Raw genomic sequence first — 23,227 nt, 5'->3', positions numbered from 1 at the left:
GGCCAATATTAAAATAGGTTAAACTTCTTTGGGCCACAAATAGGTTTTAATGAAATATTAATTTATTAATATTATTATTAATTCCATCCTCCTCTATCTGGCCCTTCTTCCACCATATGGCCCTCTCCTCAAGAGGAAGTCAAACAGTGGAGGAGCTTTGGAGTTGTTCCACATCCTTGCGGGGCATTCAAAATCCTTTGGTGGTCTGCTTGCAGCGCCTGGGCCATATGTTGTGCAAGCCTGCATTAATGTCTTATATCAAATACTTCAAAGCCCAATTCCTCCTGGCACTCCTTTGAGGGGAAGTATCAAAGAGCCACCACTTCTGCCATTTTCTGCCAGGCATTCAAAAAGGTCAGAAGCGACACTGCGGCAGAGGGAGTACAGGGGGTTAGTTCTTCTTTTCTCTTAGGGTGGACTAAACTCTTGCCTTTTGCCATTCTATGCAGAGAATGGGATGATTCCTTCTTATATAAGAGTTAAGGTACTGCAGTTACTTTCACCCAAGGATAAGTCAACCTAGGCTTTTTGGGTCAATTTTTGGATTAGATTTCTAGTCTAATCTCTTCGGGCAGTAATGGGCTGGATGAGGAAAAACAGATTGAGGCTGAATCCAGACAAAACGGAAGTGCTCACGGTAGCGGCCGCGAAACCAAGAATTGGGTTGCAACCTCCGGTCCTGGACAGGGTCACACTCTCTGTCAAGGACTGTGTTCGCAGTCTGGGGGTGCTCCTTGACTCGTCACTCCTGATGTCGAACCAGGTAAATGCGACAGTCAGGAGCACCTGTTATCAGCTTCGGATGATACGCCAGCTGCGCCCTTTTCTGGAAGTAAGGGATCTTGAGACTGTTGTGCACGCACTGGTAACCTCACGTCTAGACTTCTGTAATGCGCTCTACATGGGGCTACCCTCGTGCTTGGTCCGGAAACTGCAACTAGTACAGAATATGGCAGCCAGAGTAATTTCTGGAACATCCAGGAGGGACCATATTACCCCAGTTCTAAAGTCCCTCCACTGGCTGCCCATTAGCTTCCGGACCCAGTACAAGGTGTTGGTTATCACCTTTAAAGCCCTAAATGGCTTGGGTCCAAACTATCTTTGGGACCGCCTTCTCCCCTACAATCCTCCCCGCGCACTCCACTCCTCTGGGAGAGGCCTACTTCAGCCACAAAAATCTAGGCTCTCGGCTACCTCCCAGAGGGCATTTTCCATCGTCGCCCCCAGACTGTGGAATGGCCTGCTGGATGAGATCCATGTACTTACATCCTTAGACAGCTTTAAAAAGGCTGTTAAGACGAATCTCTTTTGGCAGGCCTTCCCAGAATAGAGAACCCAGCCTCAGAAAAAAAATGTCTGGGAATAAGATACTGCCGCTCCCATTGATGGTTTGCTGATGTGATGTTGTTGACCTTCTGGTCAGTTTTTAACTTGTATGTTTTTTGTTTGTTTGTTTGTTTTTAATTCTGCATTGGATTTAATACTTTTTTAATGAAGGGCGGGCACTAGGGATTTTATATGTGCTTTATTTTTAACTTTGTTAGCCGCCCCGATTGTTCTCAGAGGGGCGGGATACAAATAAATTTTATTATTATTATTATTATTATTAGACTTCTATGTACATTTAAAAAAAAAGACAAAGGAGAACTTGTAGCACTTAAAAGCTTACTTCTTATTCCAATCAATGCAGAAAATTTATAATCCAAATTGACATTCACAGAATGATAGCAGTTTTCACTTAAGGTGGCTTTACACTAACATTGTGAAAGTTCACAGCTCTGTTTCATTTCTGATGTGTTGAGTTCTTTGACTAAAATGTAATGGGAACCAAGTGTTTCAACAAGAAAGCATCTTGTGATAGCAGTAATATCAGACTGGAGAACCACTAGTCTTACAGCCTATTTCATTCTTAGAACTGCATGATGGACATAGCCAAAAACTGCTTCTGGAAGCTTAGGACACAATGAAAATAAATTGGACCTCAAGCTGCTTAGGGGCTATCTTCAGTGTGATAATTACCCATACTTCAGCCATTCTTCAGTCTCACCCTCCAAAGGTGTATCAGTGGCATAGGTTCAATGCAATGAACCTATGTGTGCACTATTTATTTATTCAGCAGAGTGAGGCAACTGCCTCAGAAATAGATGCTAGGCGGTGGCAAGAAAGTTTTGGGGAAGACAGCTATATACTATGTGGTTTGCCCTGAACTAGTCTGCCACCTTCAAGTACTGTATAGTTAACAATCCCCTCCCATTACCAATGTTACATAAAAATTCAACAGCCCATCTAGGCAATTTTTCTAAATGGAATGTGAGGATTTGTTTTCTTTTTTGTCTAAGGCTGGAAAGTATCTTAGGCTGGCCCTGCATTTCATGTACCAATAAAGTGTGCTATAAGCTGTAAAAATGTCTGCCATTATATCTGTTAGTCCTTCAAGTGATACATGCAATGTTTCATTTTGCTACTGAGCAGAGGGCTAGAGAAAGTATTTCCCTGCCTGGATTAAACTGCCCAGCCCAGCTAAAACCTCCCAACGTTCAAGTGATACCATAAAATAAGCAGAGTAAAATATATACAATCTATAAGGACCATGACTTACTGTGAGGAGATGAACAAGATCCTTGTTAGCCTCCAAGGGGGCTCCTAACTCTTGCAGCTGTACCAGTTCATTCACATGATTGTACAAAGAATACAATTTATGAACATTAACTTTGTTGTCTTCCAAGTAATCTGGCATAGCCTCATAAAGGGAAATCAAGTCTTTCAGGTGTACTCCAAGGATAGGGATCTTAAAAGCATTGCACTCATTGTAAGCACGCCGATAATTATCATAGTTCCTACAAGATGACAGCAATTCTGTCATTTCATTGAACACCTAAAGAAAAGCAACAAAAGCAACATTATTTAATTAATTGCGTACATTGATAGGGTTGTTTTAAAACTACAAGACAAAATAATCAATCCAGCTAAATTAAATGCCAACATACTGGCTGCACTTGCCATTAAGAAGAAACCATGGTTTACTGTAGCTAAATTATAGCATTATGAACATGAGCCTTTATGAATCTTGGATTCACATAGTCCCTCCCTCCCCCTCTCCTTCCCAGATGCAACCACAAAGAGGAAATCAGGGGCTTTCATTTCCAATTAAGATTAGCCGCAGTCATCTAAATTCTAAACCATGGTCAATCTTGGCTGTGGCTACTTGGAACAAGCTAACTTCATAAAATACAGTTTACAGTTGTACTCTTTCAACTAACCAGTTAAATTTAGGTTTAGGTTCAAATAATATTTAAAACTACAATTAACTTACAAATGTAAGTGAAAGCTTTCAAACTCTTCCTCACAATGCCATTGGAAAAGAGAGAAGGGAGGAGTGAATAGTCTCATATTGCTAAATTATGGTTTAGTATTATATCCAAATTAGGCCACCAATGTGACTGTTCTGCAGACTTCCAGCAGGGTCCTATCAAAAACCTCTTTTCAGAAAGAAGCAGCAGCTGCTATTGCTGCTGCTTTAATTAAGAAGGCAAAAGCCTAAAGATCTCTTAACAAATCAAATATGATTTCCAAACTAATAACACAAGTAATAAACAAGAGGATATCCTTCTGGAATCTACCATTGCGACAGCAATATAATCCACTAACAAATTTCATTTCATTCTTGTGATATGGATTTACAATGACTAACAATTCAATTCTTAACCATTCAAAACAGTATCTAAAACCAGAAAAACAAGCAAACAGCATACAGGGAAGAGTACAGCTTACCTTATGTACATCATGAGGAACATGAGAACTTGTTTCTTTAAGTCTAGAGATGGAACTGTGGCAAAGACCACCTATCACAGCCATTAAAGTGTTGAAGTTCTGCAACTGATGAAGTTTCTGTGTCAAAAATGAACAGCAGTTATTATTCAGTCTTTGATTAATTGAGTACACTACTGGAATAGTGTCATTAAACAGGGAGATCATCTCAATCTGGTTTTACAGTTTCAGTTCCACACAATGTTTTGTAATATAGCTTTTCTTTAAGAATAATTTAATTCAGTGCCCCTAAGCATTCTTGGTCTCTAGCACGAAAGATAAATAAGTAATGTCCACAACCACATCTATTTCAGTAGGTGAGGTATACCTGTAATTCATTATTCAGTTCTTAGCATCCAGCCATTCACGTTCTGTGCAATAACTCTAGCAATACCACCTGTGTTAGTCTGGATCAGTATGCACAGAGATCTTGTAGCACCTTTGAGACTGGGAGAAAGATGTTGGAACATAAGCTTCCATAGACTCAAGTCTACTGTAGACTTGAATCTACGAAAGCTTACATTCCAACTTCTTTCTATCAGTCTCAAAGGTGCTACAAGATCCCTGTGCATACCAATCCAGAATAACACAGTGATGTCTGAATTCATGAAATACCAGATAAGCCTATGCAAGGGATGGATGTGACTGGTAGCTGCATTACTGTTAAAAGGCCCAAATGGCAGAGGGCAATGGTAGCAATGCTGGAGAGGTTGATAGAGGGGAAGCATGTTCAGTATGGGGAGGGTGACCTGAATGGAATCAAGTCAATGGAAATGATAGCTTGAAAGGAAGTGGAAAGGATGCCCTGAACAGAATAAAAAAAGAGTAAACTAAACTCAGAAAAATGTATAATTCAATTGACCTGGGCGACATGAATGAATTTGATGAATACTTCAGCCCGAAGTTGTGGTGTTGGTCTGTTAAGCACCATTAGTTGTACCCACTGGGAAACACCATTACAAAGAGCAACTGAACGTTCCATTGTTGGATTGTCCTTTACACAGCCATTCATGATGTAGTTCTGATAATCTGAAAACTTCAACAACAAAAGAAGGGACACATGGTTCAGCTGTAAGACAGACCTAATAAAGATATTTTTCTATTAAATGAAGCATTCTATATAACCTATACTTAAGCTTACAGAAATTTAAACAGTGCATCCAAAAGTGGGGTCCCACAGGGTTCTGTCCTGGACCCAGTGCTGTTCAATATCTTTATCAATGACTTGGATGACAGAATTGGGGGTATACTTATCAAATTTGCTGATGACACCAAATTAGGAGTAGCTAATACCCCTGAGGACAGGATCCAAATTCAGAATGACTTTAATAGATTAGAAAGCTGGGCCAAAGCTAACAAAATGAATTTCAGCACGGAGAAATGTAAGGTACTGCACTTAGGGTGGAAAAATGAAATGAACAGATATAGGATTGGTGACACCTGGCTGAATGAGACTATGTGTGAAAGGGATCTGGGAGTCCAAGTAAACCACAAAATGAACATGAGTCAACAGTGCGATGCGGCAGCTAACAAAGCCAATGCAATTTTAGGCTGCATCAATAAAAGTATAGTGTCTAGATCAAGGGAAGTAATAGTGCCACACTATTCTGCTCTGGTCAGGCCCCACATGGAATATTGTGTCCAGTTCTAGGCCCCACAATTTAAGAAGGACATTGAGAAACTGGAGCATGTCCAAAGGAGGGCAACTAAGATGGTGAAGGGTCTGGAAACCATGCCCTATAGGAACACCTTAGGGAGCTGGGGATGTTTAGCCTGGAGAAGAGAAGGTTAAGAGCTGATATGATAGCCCTGTTTAAATACTTGAAGGGATGTGATATTGAGGAGGGAGCTAGCTTGTTTTCTGCTGGTATAGAGACTAGGACCAGGAGCAATGGATGCAAGCTCCAGGAAAAGAGATTCCACCTTAACATTAGGAGGAACTTCCTGACAGTAAGGGCTGTTCGACAGTGGAACACACTCCCTCGGAGTGTAGTGGAGTCTCCTTCCTTAGAGGTCTTTAAACAGAAGCTGGATGGCCATCTATCAGGGATGTTTTGATTTAGTTTTCCTGCATGGCAGGGGGTTGGACTGGATGGCCCTTGCAGTCTCTTCCAATTCTATGATTCTATGACAGTCTGAAACCAGCCAATTTGAGACCATGAGTAGTTTGGAAAAGAGATCATAAAATCTCTTTTGGCAGGTATCAGTGGTAACACTTTGTGGAATAGCAAACCACATGGAAAGCTTATTCGATATACAGTATTATTCTTAAGTAATGGAAGGTTCTCAATATTTTAACATAACAGATCATTTGTAAGATACTTCTTCACATATAAAAACAATTCCTGCACTGGTCTTTATGCTATTTGAAGTTTCTTCAAAGACAAAGGAACAGAATACAGGCACTAGTTGTACAGCACAACTAATAATTGTTCAAAATGGGGAAAAAAGAATTCTTCCTTAATTCCTCACTATTCCTCAAATTATGCTGAAATGCACAACTCATAACAATGAAATGTTTTATTTCACACATTAATGACATCAAAGTATGTATTTATTAGTAAATAAATATATGATTAACATCTACAAAATTCCATTTTGTGCAGCTCAGCCACTTGTTCAGTGCTTACAGGAAAAGAGATAAAGCATTCTCTTTCTTGAACTCAATAATAATTAACTATTTAATGAAAAGATGTTAAGCATTACATTCCAAAAATGTTATTATATTATAAGAATATTATATTGTATAGTTATATAATTATGAGTGTGCTGTGTCAGTGGTTTGTAGGCAGCAACCTGTGCATAAAGATGTGAATTCAGCTTCCAAGGCTGTTAGATTTTAACTTGACATATGAAAAAAGTAAAGGAGCTAGGGCTGAAAATAAAGAGTACTGATTCATGACTAAGTGAAAACTTTTACGCTTTGCTCACTGAATTGCTAAACCTCTATCTGAAACTCCAAAACTGTTATTCAGGGAACAAGGCTATGCTGGTTCTATTTGCAAATAATAATAATAATAATAATAATAATAATTTATTTATATCCCACCCCTTTGAGGTCAATCAAGGCTGCTAACAATAATAAAATACAATACATTATACATCAAAATCTACTTTTGCAGATCCATTCTGCAACTTGAAAGCAATATGATTAGGAATTTTCAAGGAAAAAAATATGAAGGGAATAAACAAGAAACACTTACTGTTCTGTGGGTACTGGGGTTTGGTTCTAGGACCTCCCATAAGTACCAAAATCCGTGGATGCTCAAGTCCCAGTAAATAAATGGCCTAGTCATTAGGGGAGGTAAATGGGTATGCATTTACCCCTCACTGCAGTAAGGCATTCACCACTCCCCTTACCGACTCAGCCAGTCCCCCTTAGCTTTCATAGAAGCCAGAAAGGGCAATGATTCAGTATACATGTATACATATCTCTCACCTCTAAAAAAAATCTGGTCTGCTGCACAAATTGAAAAAATATAGGATATGTAGGTCCCAAAATTACATCCACTGGACCTGTCCCAACGGCAGCATCCAAGTCAGAGCAGATCAAAGTAATTTTGTCTCTGAAGTGTCTTGCAAATTCTTTACAATATATTTCCAAGTGGTCTTTGGTCCAAAACAGGCTGCAGAAACAATCCAGTTTGAGACCATTTTAACTGCCCTGGCTCAGTGCTAGGGAATTCTGGGAATTGTAGTTTATTTTGGCACCAGGGCTCTCTGGCAAAGGCGGCTAAACATCTTACAAAACTACAATTGCCAGAATTCCCTAGCATTGAGCCAGGGCAGTTAAAGTGGTCTCAAACTACTTTATTTCTGCAGTCTGTTTTGAACCCATGTTTTCTTCTTGTGGGTCAGAGTGTAAAAGTCCCTTAACCACTCAAGACTGCTCTGCTGAATGACATTACATAGCCACAATGGTGGCAAAGAAGTATTATTTTTTTACTGCCATCACCACAGAATAGGCTTTCCAATGAGGTCTATTCCGTGTTCAGTCAGGCTCACTCTTGAGTAAGCAAAGATACTTAAGGCCAGTCACTTCCACCATCCTGACCATTTGCCTATTCCAGGGTTCACCCAGGGTTTTGATAGGGTGATAGGGAATTTCCCAAGATCCATCAGGAATCCATAAATCACCTGGAACAGACCATCTTAATTGACCCCTCCACCCATGATGAGGCTCAGGAAGATCAGCATTTTAAGTTGGTCCCTAATTGGCCACAGAAACCGATTGGGTGACCTTTGGCAAGTCACATTCTCTCAGGCCTGAGACAGACAGGCAGGAAGCATCATCACCGATTCTAGGGTTCAGGAGCGCACAGCAACCGCATGCTCCTGAACCCTAGTCTGTGCGGACGCCACCATCATGGTGGCCTCCTGTCTATATGGGGACTGCCACTGTACAGTGACCAGACGTTGATGGCAGGAAGCAGCGTCATAGGGCTGCATTGCAGCCCTTAGATGCATCAAAAAGGGAGCCGCCTAGAGCATGTGGATGATGCAGCACAGATGCTGGGCTTACGGGGGTGGCTTCTAGCCGCACGTATGTACTGCCCCTCAGTCTTGGAGAAAGGCCAATTATATCTCATTATATGGTCACCTTAGAGCTGCCATTAGTCAGAAATGACTTGAAAGTACACAGCATCAACATCAAAATGGTTTAAATTCTACTGACAGTTTAATGATTTCTTTAAGATAACTTGTTGTATTTTTTGAAATCTCCATGTGTTTACATGGTTGTTTTTTTTCCTTATAAGCTATCCTGAGTCCCAACTTTGGGGAAAAAGTGGGCTGTGAACAAAGTGATACAAGCTACTACTTATTGTAGTAGTAAGCCCTAAACACTGTTTCTGAGGGTTTGGCAAAAACCAAGTTGCTGCTCAGTTTACACAACAAAGACTTGCTGCTCATCTAGAAATGGGCAAAGTGTGGACTCCAGAGCACATGAACCTCCAAGGCTATTTTTGAGGCCTCCAAAGGCTCCCAGCAACCCACCTAAAAATGAGGGAGGGGGATGAGGATGATACAGTTGTCCCTCGATTTTCACAGACTTGGAGTCTGCGCCCCTCACCTGTTCGCGGGCAGCATATGGAGGGGGATAAAATGGGGCACACACCACCATTCAATCCAATGGGGCTTGAATACTGGTGATTTTTCATTTTTGTGGGAGGGGGTGCGAAAACCAAAGGGCAACTGTACTTATTTCTTTCTTTCTTTATATCCCAAACTTTCCCCAAAACTGCGACTCAGAGTGGATTCCAAGATTAAAAACAGTACAATTAAAACAGGGAAAAAAATGTTACATTAAAACAGAATTAAATGATTACAATATTAAAACAGATTGCATTAAAAAATAAAAGATAATTAAAAAAATAAAGGTGTTTAAAATACTTTAAAAGACTATAGCTTTAAAATACTTTAAAAGAACAAAGATTTAAAAGACATTAAAGTGTCCCCTATACCATTTGGGGACCATTAAGAGCCAATTTATCAATTTCTATTAAACAAAGGAATACCTTTCTGTTTAGGCAGGCCTAAAATACAATAGAACTAAAAATACAAGGCCAGTCCAGACTAATGGTGTGCTGGTTTTTCTGTTTGTTATCTTTGTTCTACTGTTTTAAATAGATTAATTTTTACTAGTTTTTAATAGTTTAATTGTGATAACCTTTTCATTTTGTCTATTAAAAAAATTAATCCATTGTAAACCACCTTGAATCCTGAACTAGGAAAAAGGCAGAATAAAAACAACAACACCCTAGCTGTTTGTAAGCCAAGGAGTAAACAAAAGGTGACATCTGATTTACTCCCTGATTTAAGAATGGCATCTATTGATGCATAGTCTGATGGGAGAATAAAACATGGGGGACATCGGGGGGGGGGGGAATAAAGAGTTCAAGTGTGAGGTGGGAGAGGTTTGGCAGGAACCCCAGCAGCCTCCTGATCTTTAACAGTTGCTCACGTCTGTGCTAACTGAAGACATAATTTATTATTAACCTTTATTTATGATGCGCTGTAAATTTACACAGTGCTGTACATGCAATCTTTTTAGTTAGACGGTTCCCTGCCCTCGGGCTTACAATCTAAAAAGACATGACACAGAAGGAGAAGGGAGTGGTGGAGGGAAAGGGTAAGAGGTCCAGCAGTTCCTCTCTACCTCCGGGGCCTGGACCAAGGCAGATGGACTGGAGGGAGGGCTTGGCTTCATAATGGATGGTTAATCATTTTCCAGGGAAAATACATACTCTCAAGTAGGATAATGCATATACAGTACATAGCAATACAGGAAATGGTTTGATAAACAGGCACCAAAAGAACATCAAATAGTAAGCGACAATTATGCAATGCTTGGGAAGGCTTCTCTGAACAGGATGGTTTTTAACTCCGTTTTGAAGCTGGTTAAAGAAGTGATGGCTCTTGCTTGTGGGGGAAGAAGGTTCCAGGAGTGAGGGGCAGCAAGTGAAAAGGGGCGAATCCAGGATGGGGCAGAGGAAATCCTGGGCTGAGACAGTAGACCTTGACTACCAGAATGGAGGGCCCTGGTGGGAAGGTGAGGAGAAAGAAGGTCTGATAAGTAAGGAGGGGCCAGTCCATGGAGGGCTTTAAATGTCGACAACAGGAGCTTATACTGAATGCGGAAAGGGAGGGGGAGCCAGTGAAGGGATGCCAACACAGGAGAGATGTGGTCAGAGTGGTGGGTGGAAGTGATAATGCGTGCAGCTGAATGCTGAACAGAGATTAAAGGACGGAGATGAGAAAGAGGAAGCCCAGCCAGGAGGACGTTACAGTAATCAAGTCATGAGATCACTAGGGCATGGACCAGGATCTTGGCAGTAGAGGCAGAGAGATATGGTCAGATTTTGGCAATATTGTACAAAAAGAATCGACAAGCCTTGGCTGTGGTCTGGATCTGAGGGATACACGACAGAGTCAAAGATAAAACCAAGACTGTGGGCTTGCTGGACTGGTTGAATAGAAATGTTGTCCACAGAGACAGAAAAGGAGTGCTGAAGGGTGGGCTTAGGAGGAAAGACAAGAAGCTCCGTCTAATAAGATACAACCCGGATACTCATCCACTGATCTCATGTATAAGACAAGGGTAGGTTTGGGGCCAAAGTTATGGATTTTGGTATGACCCGTGGATTAGCTGAGGGTAAAACTTTGAGGCTCCTTAGGTCCATGGTGGCTCTTCAGTGTTTCCCTAGCAATGGACAGTGGTTGTTTCTTTGCTGCAGCAAGGAAGCACCAAAGAGCCCCAGTTGCAGCCGTTTTTTTCCTTGGAGTGGGGTTAAACAGTCACAGGTGCCCTTTGCCCTTTCAATCCCATCAAGAAACCTACTTTTACAGTAGACCCTCCCTGGAATGGAAGCTCTTTACTGTTGGTCCATTCACAGTTGTCTGTAGCAGCTGGCTTGTCTTCTTAAGGAGCGTGAGAAGGAAGAGGCAGTGAAGAGTCAGTTGGGGGAGAGCCAAACATAAAAAGAACTAAGGCAGGGAGGGAGAGAAAGTGTGCATGTGTGTGTGTGCATGGTGGACTAAGGAAAATGGGGAGGAAGGTGTGTGTGTGTGTTTGTGACTGGATCAGCTGTTACTCCCATAGAAATAAAAATCGTCCTGCACTCTCTCTGCTTCCAACAGCCCATTCCAGGCATGGAGGGAAAGTGGCAACGAAGGTGTATGTGTGTGTGTTTGGCATTACCATATTGACCCTTATACAAATTGACCCAGGAATTTGGGGTCAATTTTGGGACATAAATTTCTCAACGTATAGATGAGTATATATGGTATTTCCTTCCTTTTGTACAGTTAGCCCTTCTTATACACAGATTTTTTATACACGGATTCAAGCATACATGGTTTGAAAATGTTAAAAAAAAAGTATAAATTTCAAAAACCAAACCTTGATTTTCCATTTTTTATAAGGGACACCATTTTGCTATGTCATTATATTTAATAGGACTTGGGCATCCATGAATTTTGTTATACACGGGGGATCTTGGAACCAACCCCCAGTGTATAACAAGGGTCCACTGTATGTTGCTAGCTAATGGAAGGAAGTTTGTGCAAAGCTTTCGTAGGTTACACTCCATTTAACACAATTCTTGCCAACCCCCTCCAAACAAAACATTTAACATTTAAAAACCCCACTTGTCAAAAAAGGAAAGGGTTTTTTCCAGAACTGGTTCCTGCAAGAAACTTGCTTACTTCATTCTGCATTCCAGTTTAATCTTATTTCATGTGGTTTGATGCTTGTGCTTTATATCAGATGAAGCACAAGACATGCTAATGTTCACTATTACAGCTATACCAATAACTATCTCTTTCCTTGTTCCCAGGATACAGGAATTAGATGACTTTACGTATTAACTAATTCATCAAGGTAACAAAGATGCTCTATGTCATCTCTCAATCTAGTATATAGCCACCATCAATCTCTTTTAAAACTGAACGTCCTATATATACACCCGGTGGCCAGAAGCCTGTCTGAATTTATAGAAGTGTAAGCACCATAGTTATGGTGCTATACAGTGAATCTCGGCTTGACCTGCCCTATCCATACTTAGAAAGCAGCCACTGCAATCAACAGGGTCATAGAATCATAGGGTCTGTTCTCCTGTAGCTGAGGAAGCAGATGGCTGCTATTTCCAGTCCCCTCCTGTGAGCAATCTCTGATGCAACAGACAGAAATTGGGTCCCTGTCACAATTCCCTCTCGCTCAAGAGATGTGTGGGACCATCAGCCAATTGATTCTCAATCGACAGGGTAATGCACTCTTGTCAGTTACAGCAGCTGATTCCTGGTAAGTAAGGATTAGGGGACTTTTACAGCCCCTAAACTAGGGGCTAAATAGGGGTCATGACTACATAACAGTCACAAGTGCCTAAGTCTAGGTTATGCATTTATAACTGTCATAGGGGATTCTATTTAAAACAACAACAACACTGTTTGTGTAATTAAATCATTAAAAGTTATAAGCTCACTGATATCCTTCGGAAGGACTTGAATTCAAGGTAAGTGAGATGATCTGACAACTCCTCTGGTTCCAAGTGATCAAAGAGCAGTGAGACTTTTCGTTTCTTACTGCTGTTGGATTTTATCCGCTGGGTGATCTTTCTAGACCAATCTCGAGCATTTCTTTTTTAACAGAAAAAGTGGAAAGAGAAAGAAGAAAAAGAGAAAAGTATTGTTTTATCTGCCGCAGAAACAATTATTTTTATATATACGTATGATATAGATATAGACATATAGATATCTACATGAGTCTTCAGATCTATGTCAAGTAACCAGTTGTAAGACAATGGAATTTGTATTGGACAGTAGTATGAAGAAACCTAATATAATTATTTTTTCCGCAGCAAAAGTCAATCTTATATTTTTACATACAGCTGACTATCAAGGTGACAAGTAATTTTACCATCCTATCTATTAAAGGATAATTACCTAATGTAATTAGCAAAATATACTATTAGAGGGGAGGCCTCTTCAAGAAAAAGCAACTAGAAATGAGCATCTGTTAAAAGCAATCCTGTCTGGAATCTTAATATAGATAAAACATCAGGCAACAAATCTAGCAAAAATACTTATGCAAAACATTTACAATAATCTGATACATGACTTTTGCAACATATTAATCCTTATTTCCATTTCAATTCATTTCTCTTTGTCTGTATCTGTTTTTAGTAGACTGACTGAGGCAATGGCTTTATTCTGACAAATGACTATCATATCTCTCGTAAATGTGGAATTTAAGGATTGGCAATCATGTTGCCCTCCAGATGTTGCTGAACTACATCTACCATAGTGTCTCACCATTTGCAATATAGACCAGGATTGATGAGAGTTGCAGTCCAATAGCATTGGAAGACTGCATGCTTCCCACATCTAGGCTTAAGGTAATATACAATTTAAAAAGTAATACTAGTGATCTATATATATTTGAAATACTATTTATACTGAAGAGAAAAGATGCAAGGGCATGTCTGGGTTTCTTTTGGGGGCAGAGGGGATTTTTAGCAGAACCATTGCACCCCCAAATGGGAAACAGTTCACAAATCCCTTCACACACAAACATGACTCTTTCTCTGCAGACTGCAGCCTTCTCAACTGTCTTTCATAGAAGAAGAAAATGCTGAGACAAATTCTACATGATTTACAGAGCAATTCTCTATCTATCTCAACAGAAGTCAAAGACATTGGTCCAAAACACACTGTAGAAATAAATCCAGTTTGAGACCACTTTAACTGCCCTAGCTCAATGCTAGGGAATTCTGGGAACTGTAGTTTGTGAGACATTTAGCCTTCTGTCAGAGAGCTCTGGTGCCACAATAAACTACAATTCCCAGGATCCCAGTTAAAGCAGTTTCAAACTGGATTATTTCTACAGTATGTTTTGGGCAATAGCCGTGTTAATCTGGAATATCTGTATACAAAAGGATCTTGTAGCACCTTTGGGGCTAACCATGAAAGAAGTTGTAGCATAAGCTTTTGTAGACTGCATTTAAGGAAATAGACTACATCTAGGAAAGCTTATTATGCTACAACTTCTTTTGCACATTGACTCTCAAAGGTGCTACAAGATCCCGTTGCATACAGACGTCTCGTCAGAGGTTAGTCCCACTGAGTTCAATAGAATTTATGAATAGAAGACGGCAGGACCAGCACCACATGGAATTTGCCTCTCGATTTATACATATCATGGACAGGTAAGATTCAAGCTTGTGGAGTCCATTTTAAAAAAAAATTATCCTCCCAACTAGTGCGTGCCATACTCAACACATTGATAATAAAATTAGGAAACAAAATGAAACAAAACCAAAGTCTAAACTGACAACAGCCTGAAGATCCATCTATATCGATAACAATGTATTAACACTAAGAAGTAAGAGTCTGGCAGGGTAAAAATGAGTCACTCAGTGCTAAAAAGACCATAATGTCAGCAACAGGTGAGTCTGTCAAACTCACTGCTGGCTATATTGTTGTAGACTTCATTGGACAAGCCACAGATGTAATGTACATGGAACCCAATGCAACTGTTTCCACCCTTATCCGTGTGTGTGCGTGCATGTTAACACAAAGAATATAGCAATCTCCTTCTGCACTTCCAATTCTCAAAAAAGTTCCCCAATAGAAAACAACTCTGTTGCAATCCCAACAAAGTAAAAACAATATTTTTTTTTAAAAAAAGGAAATCAAGTTCAGCACAAAATCTTTTAAACAGTACAGGTATTAAGTAGATGTGTCCCTGAGTGGATGTGTCTTTAACACAAAATTTAGTACAAGAGCCACAAATAGCATACAGTAATAATAGGGATAGGTTCTTACACTACAAAAAAGAAAAGCAGTTCCACAGGTTTCAGCAAACTTTTATCCAAAACTAACAATATGCATCTGTGAAATAAAATACTGTACCCAGATCAGGAAATTTTCTCACAACAACCTAAATGCTTATTCCAAAATCCATTCAGGGAGGTTTTTCTTTCTTTCTTTCAACAACCTCCAATTTTCTGTTTTCATTTTGATGGGCAAACTAAACCTTTTCTCTCTGTTAGGCTTTTTGCGCATTCTTAATAAGGGATTCTGGCATCAGCAGCTGCTTACCTTGCTTGTTGCAGGTAGGCACACATGGGTGCAGAAGAATCAGCTAGAGCACAACACTGCCCTTTCACAGCTCAAGTTTTGTTTACTGCCTTGTTTACTACAAGCATGCTGCTTTAATTTGAGACTGAAAATCTGTGTTCCTACTGCCCTCCTTAACTATTCTAATAGCAATGGTACAAAAACAAAAAACCACCAAAAAACAAAACAAAACAACCACAGGTAGACAGAGGATGAAGAGGAAACATTGAAACCCTGTTGTAAAAAGGAGCTTCATTTTCATAGGGTTTGTTTCCTGAAGTAAGCCTGTACAAAATGAATAGTCCATGGCTTTATATCTGGAAAGTGTGTCTTCTTTTGTTTTTCAAAACAAAACAAAACACTCATTTGCATTTGTTGAGTCTTCATCTTGCTATTTTTCAGGGTTGGTAGCCAAACCTTGGTTATTTTAAGGGTTTCCTCTTTCCTGCCGAAATTGTCCAGGTGTTTGTGGATTTCAGCAAATGTAAATGAGAAATGTCCCAGGGTCAGGGGCTTCCCAGCAGACAATGAGCACTAACCAAGCAGACACTAATCCTCTTTTGCAGACCCTCCCAGCCTGAGGCCTGCCATCAGCAACAGAACAACACACATGCAAATCACTCCTGCCTTCCCAACTCCTTTCCAGGCAAGCATTCTCTAAAGATGCCAGCCACAGATGCTGGCAAAACATCAGGAAGAAACTCTTCTAGAACATGGCCACATAGCCTGAAAAACCCACAAAAAACTATGGATGCCGGCCATGAAAGCCTTCGGCTTCACAGTTAATTCAAATCTTTATACTAAGTATTTTTCTAAAACTACTTTTTTACAGTTAATGCATCCAGCACTGTAATATTTTCTTTAAGCACAACTGGATGGCCAAAACTTAATATCCTGCATTTACAGAAACTGCACAGCATGCTGCCCCAAGAAATGGCACAACTACAATCAGCACTATGCAACCAGATTAAGAAGGCATTTCACACAAGAGAATTATTCCTAAGAACTTGAACAAAATCTTTTGATTGTCCCTTTGACATGAGAGAAAGAAACACTCTTATTAATAACTACAGATATTTATAAGTTGTTACATTTATTCTTCAAGAAAGTTAAGAGCAATTGTATATTATTTTCATGGGTCCATGTGTTTTTTCCTACCAATATATTAAGACCTTGACACTCACATTTGAGATGTGTCAATTAGGCGACAGTGTAACTCCTCACCATTAGCTCTCACCAGTTCCTGAAATTCCTCCATGGAGTTTGTAAGACTGGAATCAGTTTTGAACATGATCCAGAATTCTCTTATCCAAAACCTGTTGGCAACACATAAGAGCAATCTCAGTTGTAGTTCTTGCATCTGAACTGCATCTTCAGTTGAACACACATAGTTGTTTATCTGCACCCAGAACCAAGATGTTTTCCAGATTTTCTTCACAATTTGTGCATGATTATGCGAGTAGCATCTACTATGTACTGCAAAGAGTAAATTAATAAATAACATTGATTTAGCACAAGTTACGATCCAAGTTACATTTTTTTGTGCTTTAAGTTTGATGAAGGCCTTTCAGGAAAATGTGACATGTCGGAATTAATGGAGAAATTAAAAATGAAAACATATGTGTCATCTCCATTAGGCTTGATTTTCAGATACTATGGTTAAAAAAATGAACATTGGCTTACCTTGTGACATGTTCTTTTCAGAGATGGAGGCAGAGGAATCTTTGAATGGGTTGATTCACCCCATTCACTCTAATAGACAGGAAGTAAGATTTGCAGGAGAGCGTCATCAGAGGGAGTCACCCCCTGAGTCTCCAGTAGTTGTTACAGCTGAAGCCATAGAGGATACTGGTAAAACAAACTCAATGAGAATAACAAATAGAACTATAAAGAGGAATAATAATAATAATAATAATAATAATAATGCTTTTATTTTTATACCGCTTTTCCTCCAGATCAAAGTGGTGTACATATGATATGATAAAACTCTGTTACACATGTCAAATACAATATTAAAAACAGTTTTAAAGACAATTGTAAACATTCAATTTTAAAAACAATACAACTAGGATAACTGGGATATCAATTATGGGTAGTCGTCCAATCTGGTCGGGGAATACTTTCTTACACAGGATTGGGAGGGTATGCTAACTGGAAGAGATGAGTTTTTACTACCTTCTTGAAGGCTTCCAGTGTACAGCTGGATCGAATCTCCTCCGGGAGTGCATTCCAGTGAGTCGGAGCCGTCATTGTATAAGCTCTTCGGTGAGTCGTTACCAATCTCACCTTGGGGTGTTCAAGCAACAATTTCCCCGTTGTTCTGAGAGTGCGGGGCGGATTATGTAGGGAGAGGCACTCCCTCAAATAACTCAGGCCCAAGCCATGTAGGGCTTTATAGCTAATAACCAACACTTTGTATTGGGCCCGGAAGCGAATTGGCAGCCAGTGAAGAGATTTTAATACGGTTGTTATATGGTCCACCCTTGAGGTTCCGGCGACCAATCTGGCTGCAGCATTTTGAACCAATTGAAGCTTCCGAACCTGGTACAAAGGTAGCCCCATGTAGAGCGCATTACAGAAATCCAAGCGAGAGGTTACCAGTGCGTGTACTACTGTTTCTAGGTCCTTTCGGTCCAGGCAGGGATGCAGTTGGCGTATCAGCCAAAGCTGGTACCAAGCACTCCTGGCCATCGCATCTACTTGAGATGATAACTGTAAGGATGAATCCAGGAGTACTCCCAGATTGCGAACTTTGTCCTTTAGGGGAAGTGTAACCCCGTCCAGGACTGGATGGCAAATTTCCCTGCCCAGGCTTGGGGTACCTATCACGAGTACCTCTGTTTTCTCTGGATTCAGCTTGAGTTTGTTTTTCCTCATCCAGCCCATTACTGACCCCAGACAAGCATCCAGAGGAGAGGTGCCATCCTTAGTCACTGTATCAGTTGGAGACATGGAGAGATAGATCTGGGTGTCATCAGCGTACTGATAATACCGTGCTCCATGGTTCCGGATGATCTCCCCCAGCAGCTTCATGTAAATGTTAAATAGCATGGGGGACAGAATGGCGCCCTGAGGGACACCAGATGTCAGCTCTCTTTTACGAGAGCAACTGTCTCCCAGCCTCACCATCTGGAATCTTCCCGAGAGGTAGGATCGGAACCACTGGAGCGCAGTGCCCCCGATACCCAACTCTCCCAGGCATTCCAGAAGGATACCATGGTCAATGGTATCGAAGGCTGCTGAGATGTCCAAGAGCACCAACAAGGTCACACTTCTCCTGTCGATGCCCAGATGGATATCATCGACTAAGGCAACCATGGCAGTCTCAGCTCCGTGGCCTGCCCTGAAGCCACTTTGAAATGGGTCCAGATAATTGGTTTCATCCAAGACTGCTTGGAGTTGAAAGGCAACTGCCCTCTCGAGCACCTTGCCCAAGAATGGTAATAAGAGACCGGTCTATAATTACACATTAACAGGGGATCAAGGGAGGGTTTCTTCAGAAGAGGTCTTACTATTGCCTGTTTTAAGGCCGATGGAATTTTACCCTCCCGAAGAGATGCGTTTATTATAAGATGTAATGCAATTTTTATGGCATCTCCTCCCTGAACGGTCAACCAAGAAGGACAAGGGTCGAGAGGGCATGTCGTCCTTTTCACACAGCCAAGGAGCTTGTCCACGTCCTCGGTATTCACAAACTCAAAACTATCCAGAATAACCTTGTTTCCAGAGTCACTGGATGCCTCTGTTATAGGTTCTGTCAAAAAACCAGCGTCAAGATCAGCCCTTATCTGAGAGGTTTTATCAGCAAAGAAGTTGTTGAAGGCATCACAGCAGGCTATAGTTGGTTCCAATAAGGGGTTCAGGGTGGCCGGAATACTAAGTGGTAACTTAACCATCCCACACCAGTAACTAAAGTGCCCCCTCTCCAATTCTGCAAGGGTAGGATTCCTCTGCCTCCATCACTGAAAATAAACATGTCACAAGGTAAGCCAATGTTCATTTTTCCAGCGATGGAGGGGAGAAATCCTTGAATGGGATATGCCAAAGGCCTCCCCCCCCCCCCCCCCGCAACAGATGGGTGGGAGAACTGAGGGTGAAGTCTAAACTGACTGAAGCACTCGCCTGCCAAATGATGCCTCTGCAGACTGGGAGACGTTGCGACGGTAGTGTCCACTCTGCTTGATGCCACTCTGCTTGATCTATGTCCCTTCTGCTGAGTCAGTCTGCCTGGGTGTTGAGTTGTCCCTTTGTGTGTTTGGCCCATAGGGACAGAAGGTTCTTTTCTGCCCAACCTAGGAGGACATTGTTTTCAGGCATCAGGGAAATTGACCTTGTTCTGCCTTCTCTGTTGATGTGAGCCTTTGTGGTGATACTGTCTGTTCTGATTAGTATGTTGGTGTTCTTTACAAGGTGTGCAAAGGAGAGAAGTGCCAGGTAGACCGCTCTGAGCTCCAGCCAGTTGATATTGTGGGCTTGTTCATGTTTCTTCCACCTGTCCTGGGCATATGAAGAGTTGAGAGTGGCTCCCCAACCTCATAGGCTGGCATCTGTTGTCACCTGGAGCCAGTGGGACTGTCAGATTGGGCAGCCTTTCTGGATGTGTGGAAACATCCACCAGTGGAGGGACTTCCTTACCCCAGGAATGGGGTAATGGGATCCACTTGTGTTTCTGTAAAATTCAGTTTTACAGTATTCAATTCATCCAATTCTTTAGCCATATTTGTCTTCTGATAGGAATAGATGGGGCCTGAGCCCTGGCATTGAATTGAATGATGTCTGAGTCAGAGGTGAAGGCCAAGACATTTAATAATTTGTTGATTACTTGTCTCAGTCGGATGTCGCCCTGGGGACTAACTGCATAATGTCCTTGTCCAACTATAGGCTGCCCTGGATAGGATAGATATGGAAGATGCGGCTCTGATGGTGGTAGAGGAGGCCTCAAAGCTCATTCTTAGCATGGAGTTGGCCCTCTTGTCCTCTGAATTTTTTAAAGTATCTTCGCCGACTTTAGTGTATATAGCGGATGAAACTAGGGCTGAAACAGGAGCATCGACCAAGGGTACTTGAAGTTTGGACATCACCAAGTGTGGTAAGGTGTAAAATTGTTTGACTGAGGCTGGATTGGGTCTAACTGTGCCTGGTTTGCTCTATTCTTCTCTGATTATCTTCATAAAGTCAGATGGGAAGGGCACCTCTGAGCTAGAGGGGGTAGGTTTGGGAAAGGAGTCCCTGTTTCCCTGAGGTCAGTGTCCTCTACATGCTGGGATTGGGGAGTATCTGAAAACTCCAGGGCTTTGATGGCCTTTTTTAGTAGGATGGGGAAATCCTCTGGTGAAAAAAGTCTAGCAGAGGATGGGGGGAGGGGATCGTCAAGATATTTCCCAGACAGCTCTCCCTCACCACCCTCCGACACAGACTGGGAGTGTGATCCTGTTCCCATTTCCTCGTCCGAGAAGTGTGAGGAGAAGGACGCCCTGTATTTCATAGTTTTGATGTGGTGACCAAAAAACGTCACCCTCTTCTTATAGGCAGCCTTTTAGTGGGTCCAAATGGTGGGTGGGTGCCTCTTCCCGCCTTTTCTAATGGCTAGCTCCCATTTGTGGGGATTTGGGTGCAAATTTGCCTCTCTTGGTGGTGGGGATGGCATCAGTGGAGGAGTGAAATGCTGGAGGCAAGGATGAGGCTGCCTTTTGGTGGGAGGGATTGTCATTGGTCCCAAATTCCCCCCCCCACCTGATTTCCATGGTAGGGCGGGCTGGTCCATGGGAAAAGTTCCCAGGGCTTGAAGGTGGGGGAGCCTGGCCAGCAATGGCCGCTTCCTGCATCGATATAATGGAGGATAAAAAGTTTGTTAATTCTGGGGGCAGGAGGTGCACTGCGAGTAATGCCGGCACAGGAAAGTTAGTCACAGGTCCATCCTGGTTCTCAGACTGTGCCACCCATTCCTGATCTCAGGAGAGGTGAGTGCAGCGTAGCGCAATATGGCTTGGAGACGAGGGTTCCCCCTCCTCCGGCCACTCCTTCCTGGGGGTCTCCTGGTTCTCCCAGGTCCCGACCGAGAGCAGAGGGCTGCTGGTGTATAGTGGATTCCCCAGATATGCCAGGGTATGCTCTAGCTCCACCGGTTTGGCCGTCCTTCATTGCATACCCTAATCCTGTCCTGTCCTCTAAGGTGGGGGGCTTGGAAAGGAGGAAAAGAGGAAAGGGGGGTGTTTGTTTTTTAAGGTAAGGTAAAGTAAGAATGAGAGCGAGGCAGGAACTAGACTGGAGACTCAGATGGCAGCTCCCCCTGATGACGCTCTCCTCCAAGTCTTACTTCCTGCCTATTGGAGCAAATGTAGAAAACCAACCTGTTCAAGGATTCCTCCCCTCCATCGCTGAAAAAAATGGCTGCAGTGAGTTTCTCACTTTTACTGAAGACTTGGGTAAAATGTTTCTTCCATTTCCTTTTCAATGTCTTCTGTTTACGTGCCCATTAGTCACTAAATTGTTGCTCTCACTGTTTTATATTTCTGCTGCATGAGAACAATTCTAAAAGTATCTTTTCTACTTTAAGCCATTTTCTCTTCAAATTCCTTCATGACTTCTGGTTTGCAGGAAAGTATGTTTTCCAGCTCCATCTCTCATCTGAGTAATCCTCTCATTTTGGGGAAATTTCCTGTTTTGAAATTAAATATATCACTGTGCTAAATTTCCTGAGAATTTGTCCACCCATGCATATGTTTAATTTGAAAGTGCTGCGGTCATGACTTCTAAGTAATTTGACAACACTTGCACATTATACCAAACTCTGACATTTCTTTCGTATTCAGTCATAAACCACAAACTTCTTATAAAAGTTCTATTACTTATAGAGATGAATGACTACTCAGAAGTAAAATCGCAGTGAATTCTGTCATTGGGAAGTATATTTAAGATTGCACCTTTATTTCCCAAATAAAAACTAAGCCTAGGGGTATCCAAATACAGCTGTTTGAATGGATGGGGCAGTTTTTTAAAACAGAGGCTCTCCAATAGAGTTTTTCTACATGAAAAGGTTTTAGATAAAGAACCATGTCAGGATCTGCCATATGAATCCAATGAAAGGACTCAAACAGACACTGACATTCTTATTTGTTTCATAACATTTGATGATTAGGAACCATTTTCTAATTATGCTCTCTGTTTAAGAGCCTATCTGTAAAAGAAAAAAGTATGCTTACCTTACGAGGTAACATATCTTATAACAAAGCAAAGAAGAATTATTTTCCAGGGCATCCAGGTACGTAATCAGCTGCTAAGGAAAATGTGTCAAAGGCCAAAAATTATGTTCCATGAATCCAACATTTTTTCAAAAGAAACACTATACTGAAAATGAGACCAGGATATTGTATCACAATAATGAAAATAGATTTTTAAAACAGTCCATACCTTAAGGCAAAGAATAAAAGATAGCAATATGTAGAATCTACATTGTAGATAAATATCTATCATTTCCTTTACATACCATACCTCCCCCCCCCCCGGCTCCCCACTAATTAGAATTTTAACATTTGGAGCATTAGACTTTTCTAATTATATATTCATTTGGTCCAAACCAGGACCAGTAACCATTTCAGTTTTTTAAAAAGCACACAAATACAGAGAAAAAATGGGCAGCAACCTATTGAACAAATGGAAAATTTAATCATAAGCTACCTTAAGGATAGAAAAGGGGCAAGCAAAAAAAATTCTGACTAGCTATTGCTTACTATACAGTATATGACAAAGAAGGAGAAAATCATATACTAGATTAGAACATCTCCCAAATGGTTTTTGTTATCTT

The 23,227-nt window shown here is 41.2% G+C and overlaps 1 protein-coding gene across 1 annotated transcript in view; it reads right to left on the bottom strand.

Moving 5' to 3' along the window:
• RASGRP1 (RAS guanyl releasing protein 1) overlaps positions 1–22,681 on the bottom strand; it is a 56,928-nt gene extending 34,247 nt beyond the window's left edge. Inside the window, exons 1-6 of the mRNA XM_089522008.1 lie at positions 22,626–22,681; positions 16,608–16,739; positions 12,789–12,942; positions 4,670–4,843; positions 3,772–3,888; positions 2,600–2,875 (exon numbers count right to left, since the gene is read on the bottom strand). Coding sequence (XP_089378134.1) covers positions 2,600–2,875; positions 3,772–3,888; positions 4,670–4,843; positions 12,789–12,942; positions 16,608–16,714 — 828 coding nt within the window. The 5' untranslated portion in view covers positions 16,715–16,739; positions 22,626–22,681. The remainder of the gene's footprint in view (positions 1–2,599; positions 2,876–3,771; positions 3,889–4,669; positions 4,844–12,788; positions 12,943–16,607; positions 16,740–22,625) is intronic.
• Positions 22,682–23,227: the final 546 nt, after the last annotated feature.

Source organism: Sceloporus occidentalis, unplaced genomic scaffold (assembly GCF_023333645.1).
Source record: "Sceloporus occidentalis isolate IW3139 unplaced genomic scaffold, rSceOcc1.0.p SCAF_4, whole genome shotgun sequence".
Classification (NCBI taxonomy): domain Eukaryota; kingdom Metazoa; phylum Chordata; class Lepidosauria; order Squamata; family Phrynosomatidae; genus Sceloporus; species Sceloporus occidentalis.
Note: the sequence above shows the minus strand (reverse complement) of the source record. Positions and strands in the feature narration are given on the sequence as shown.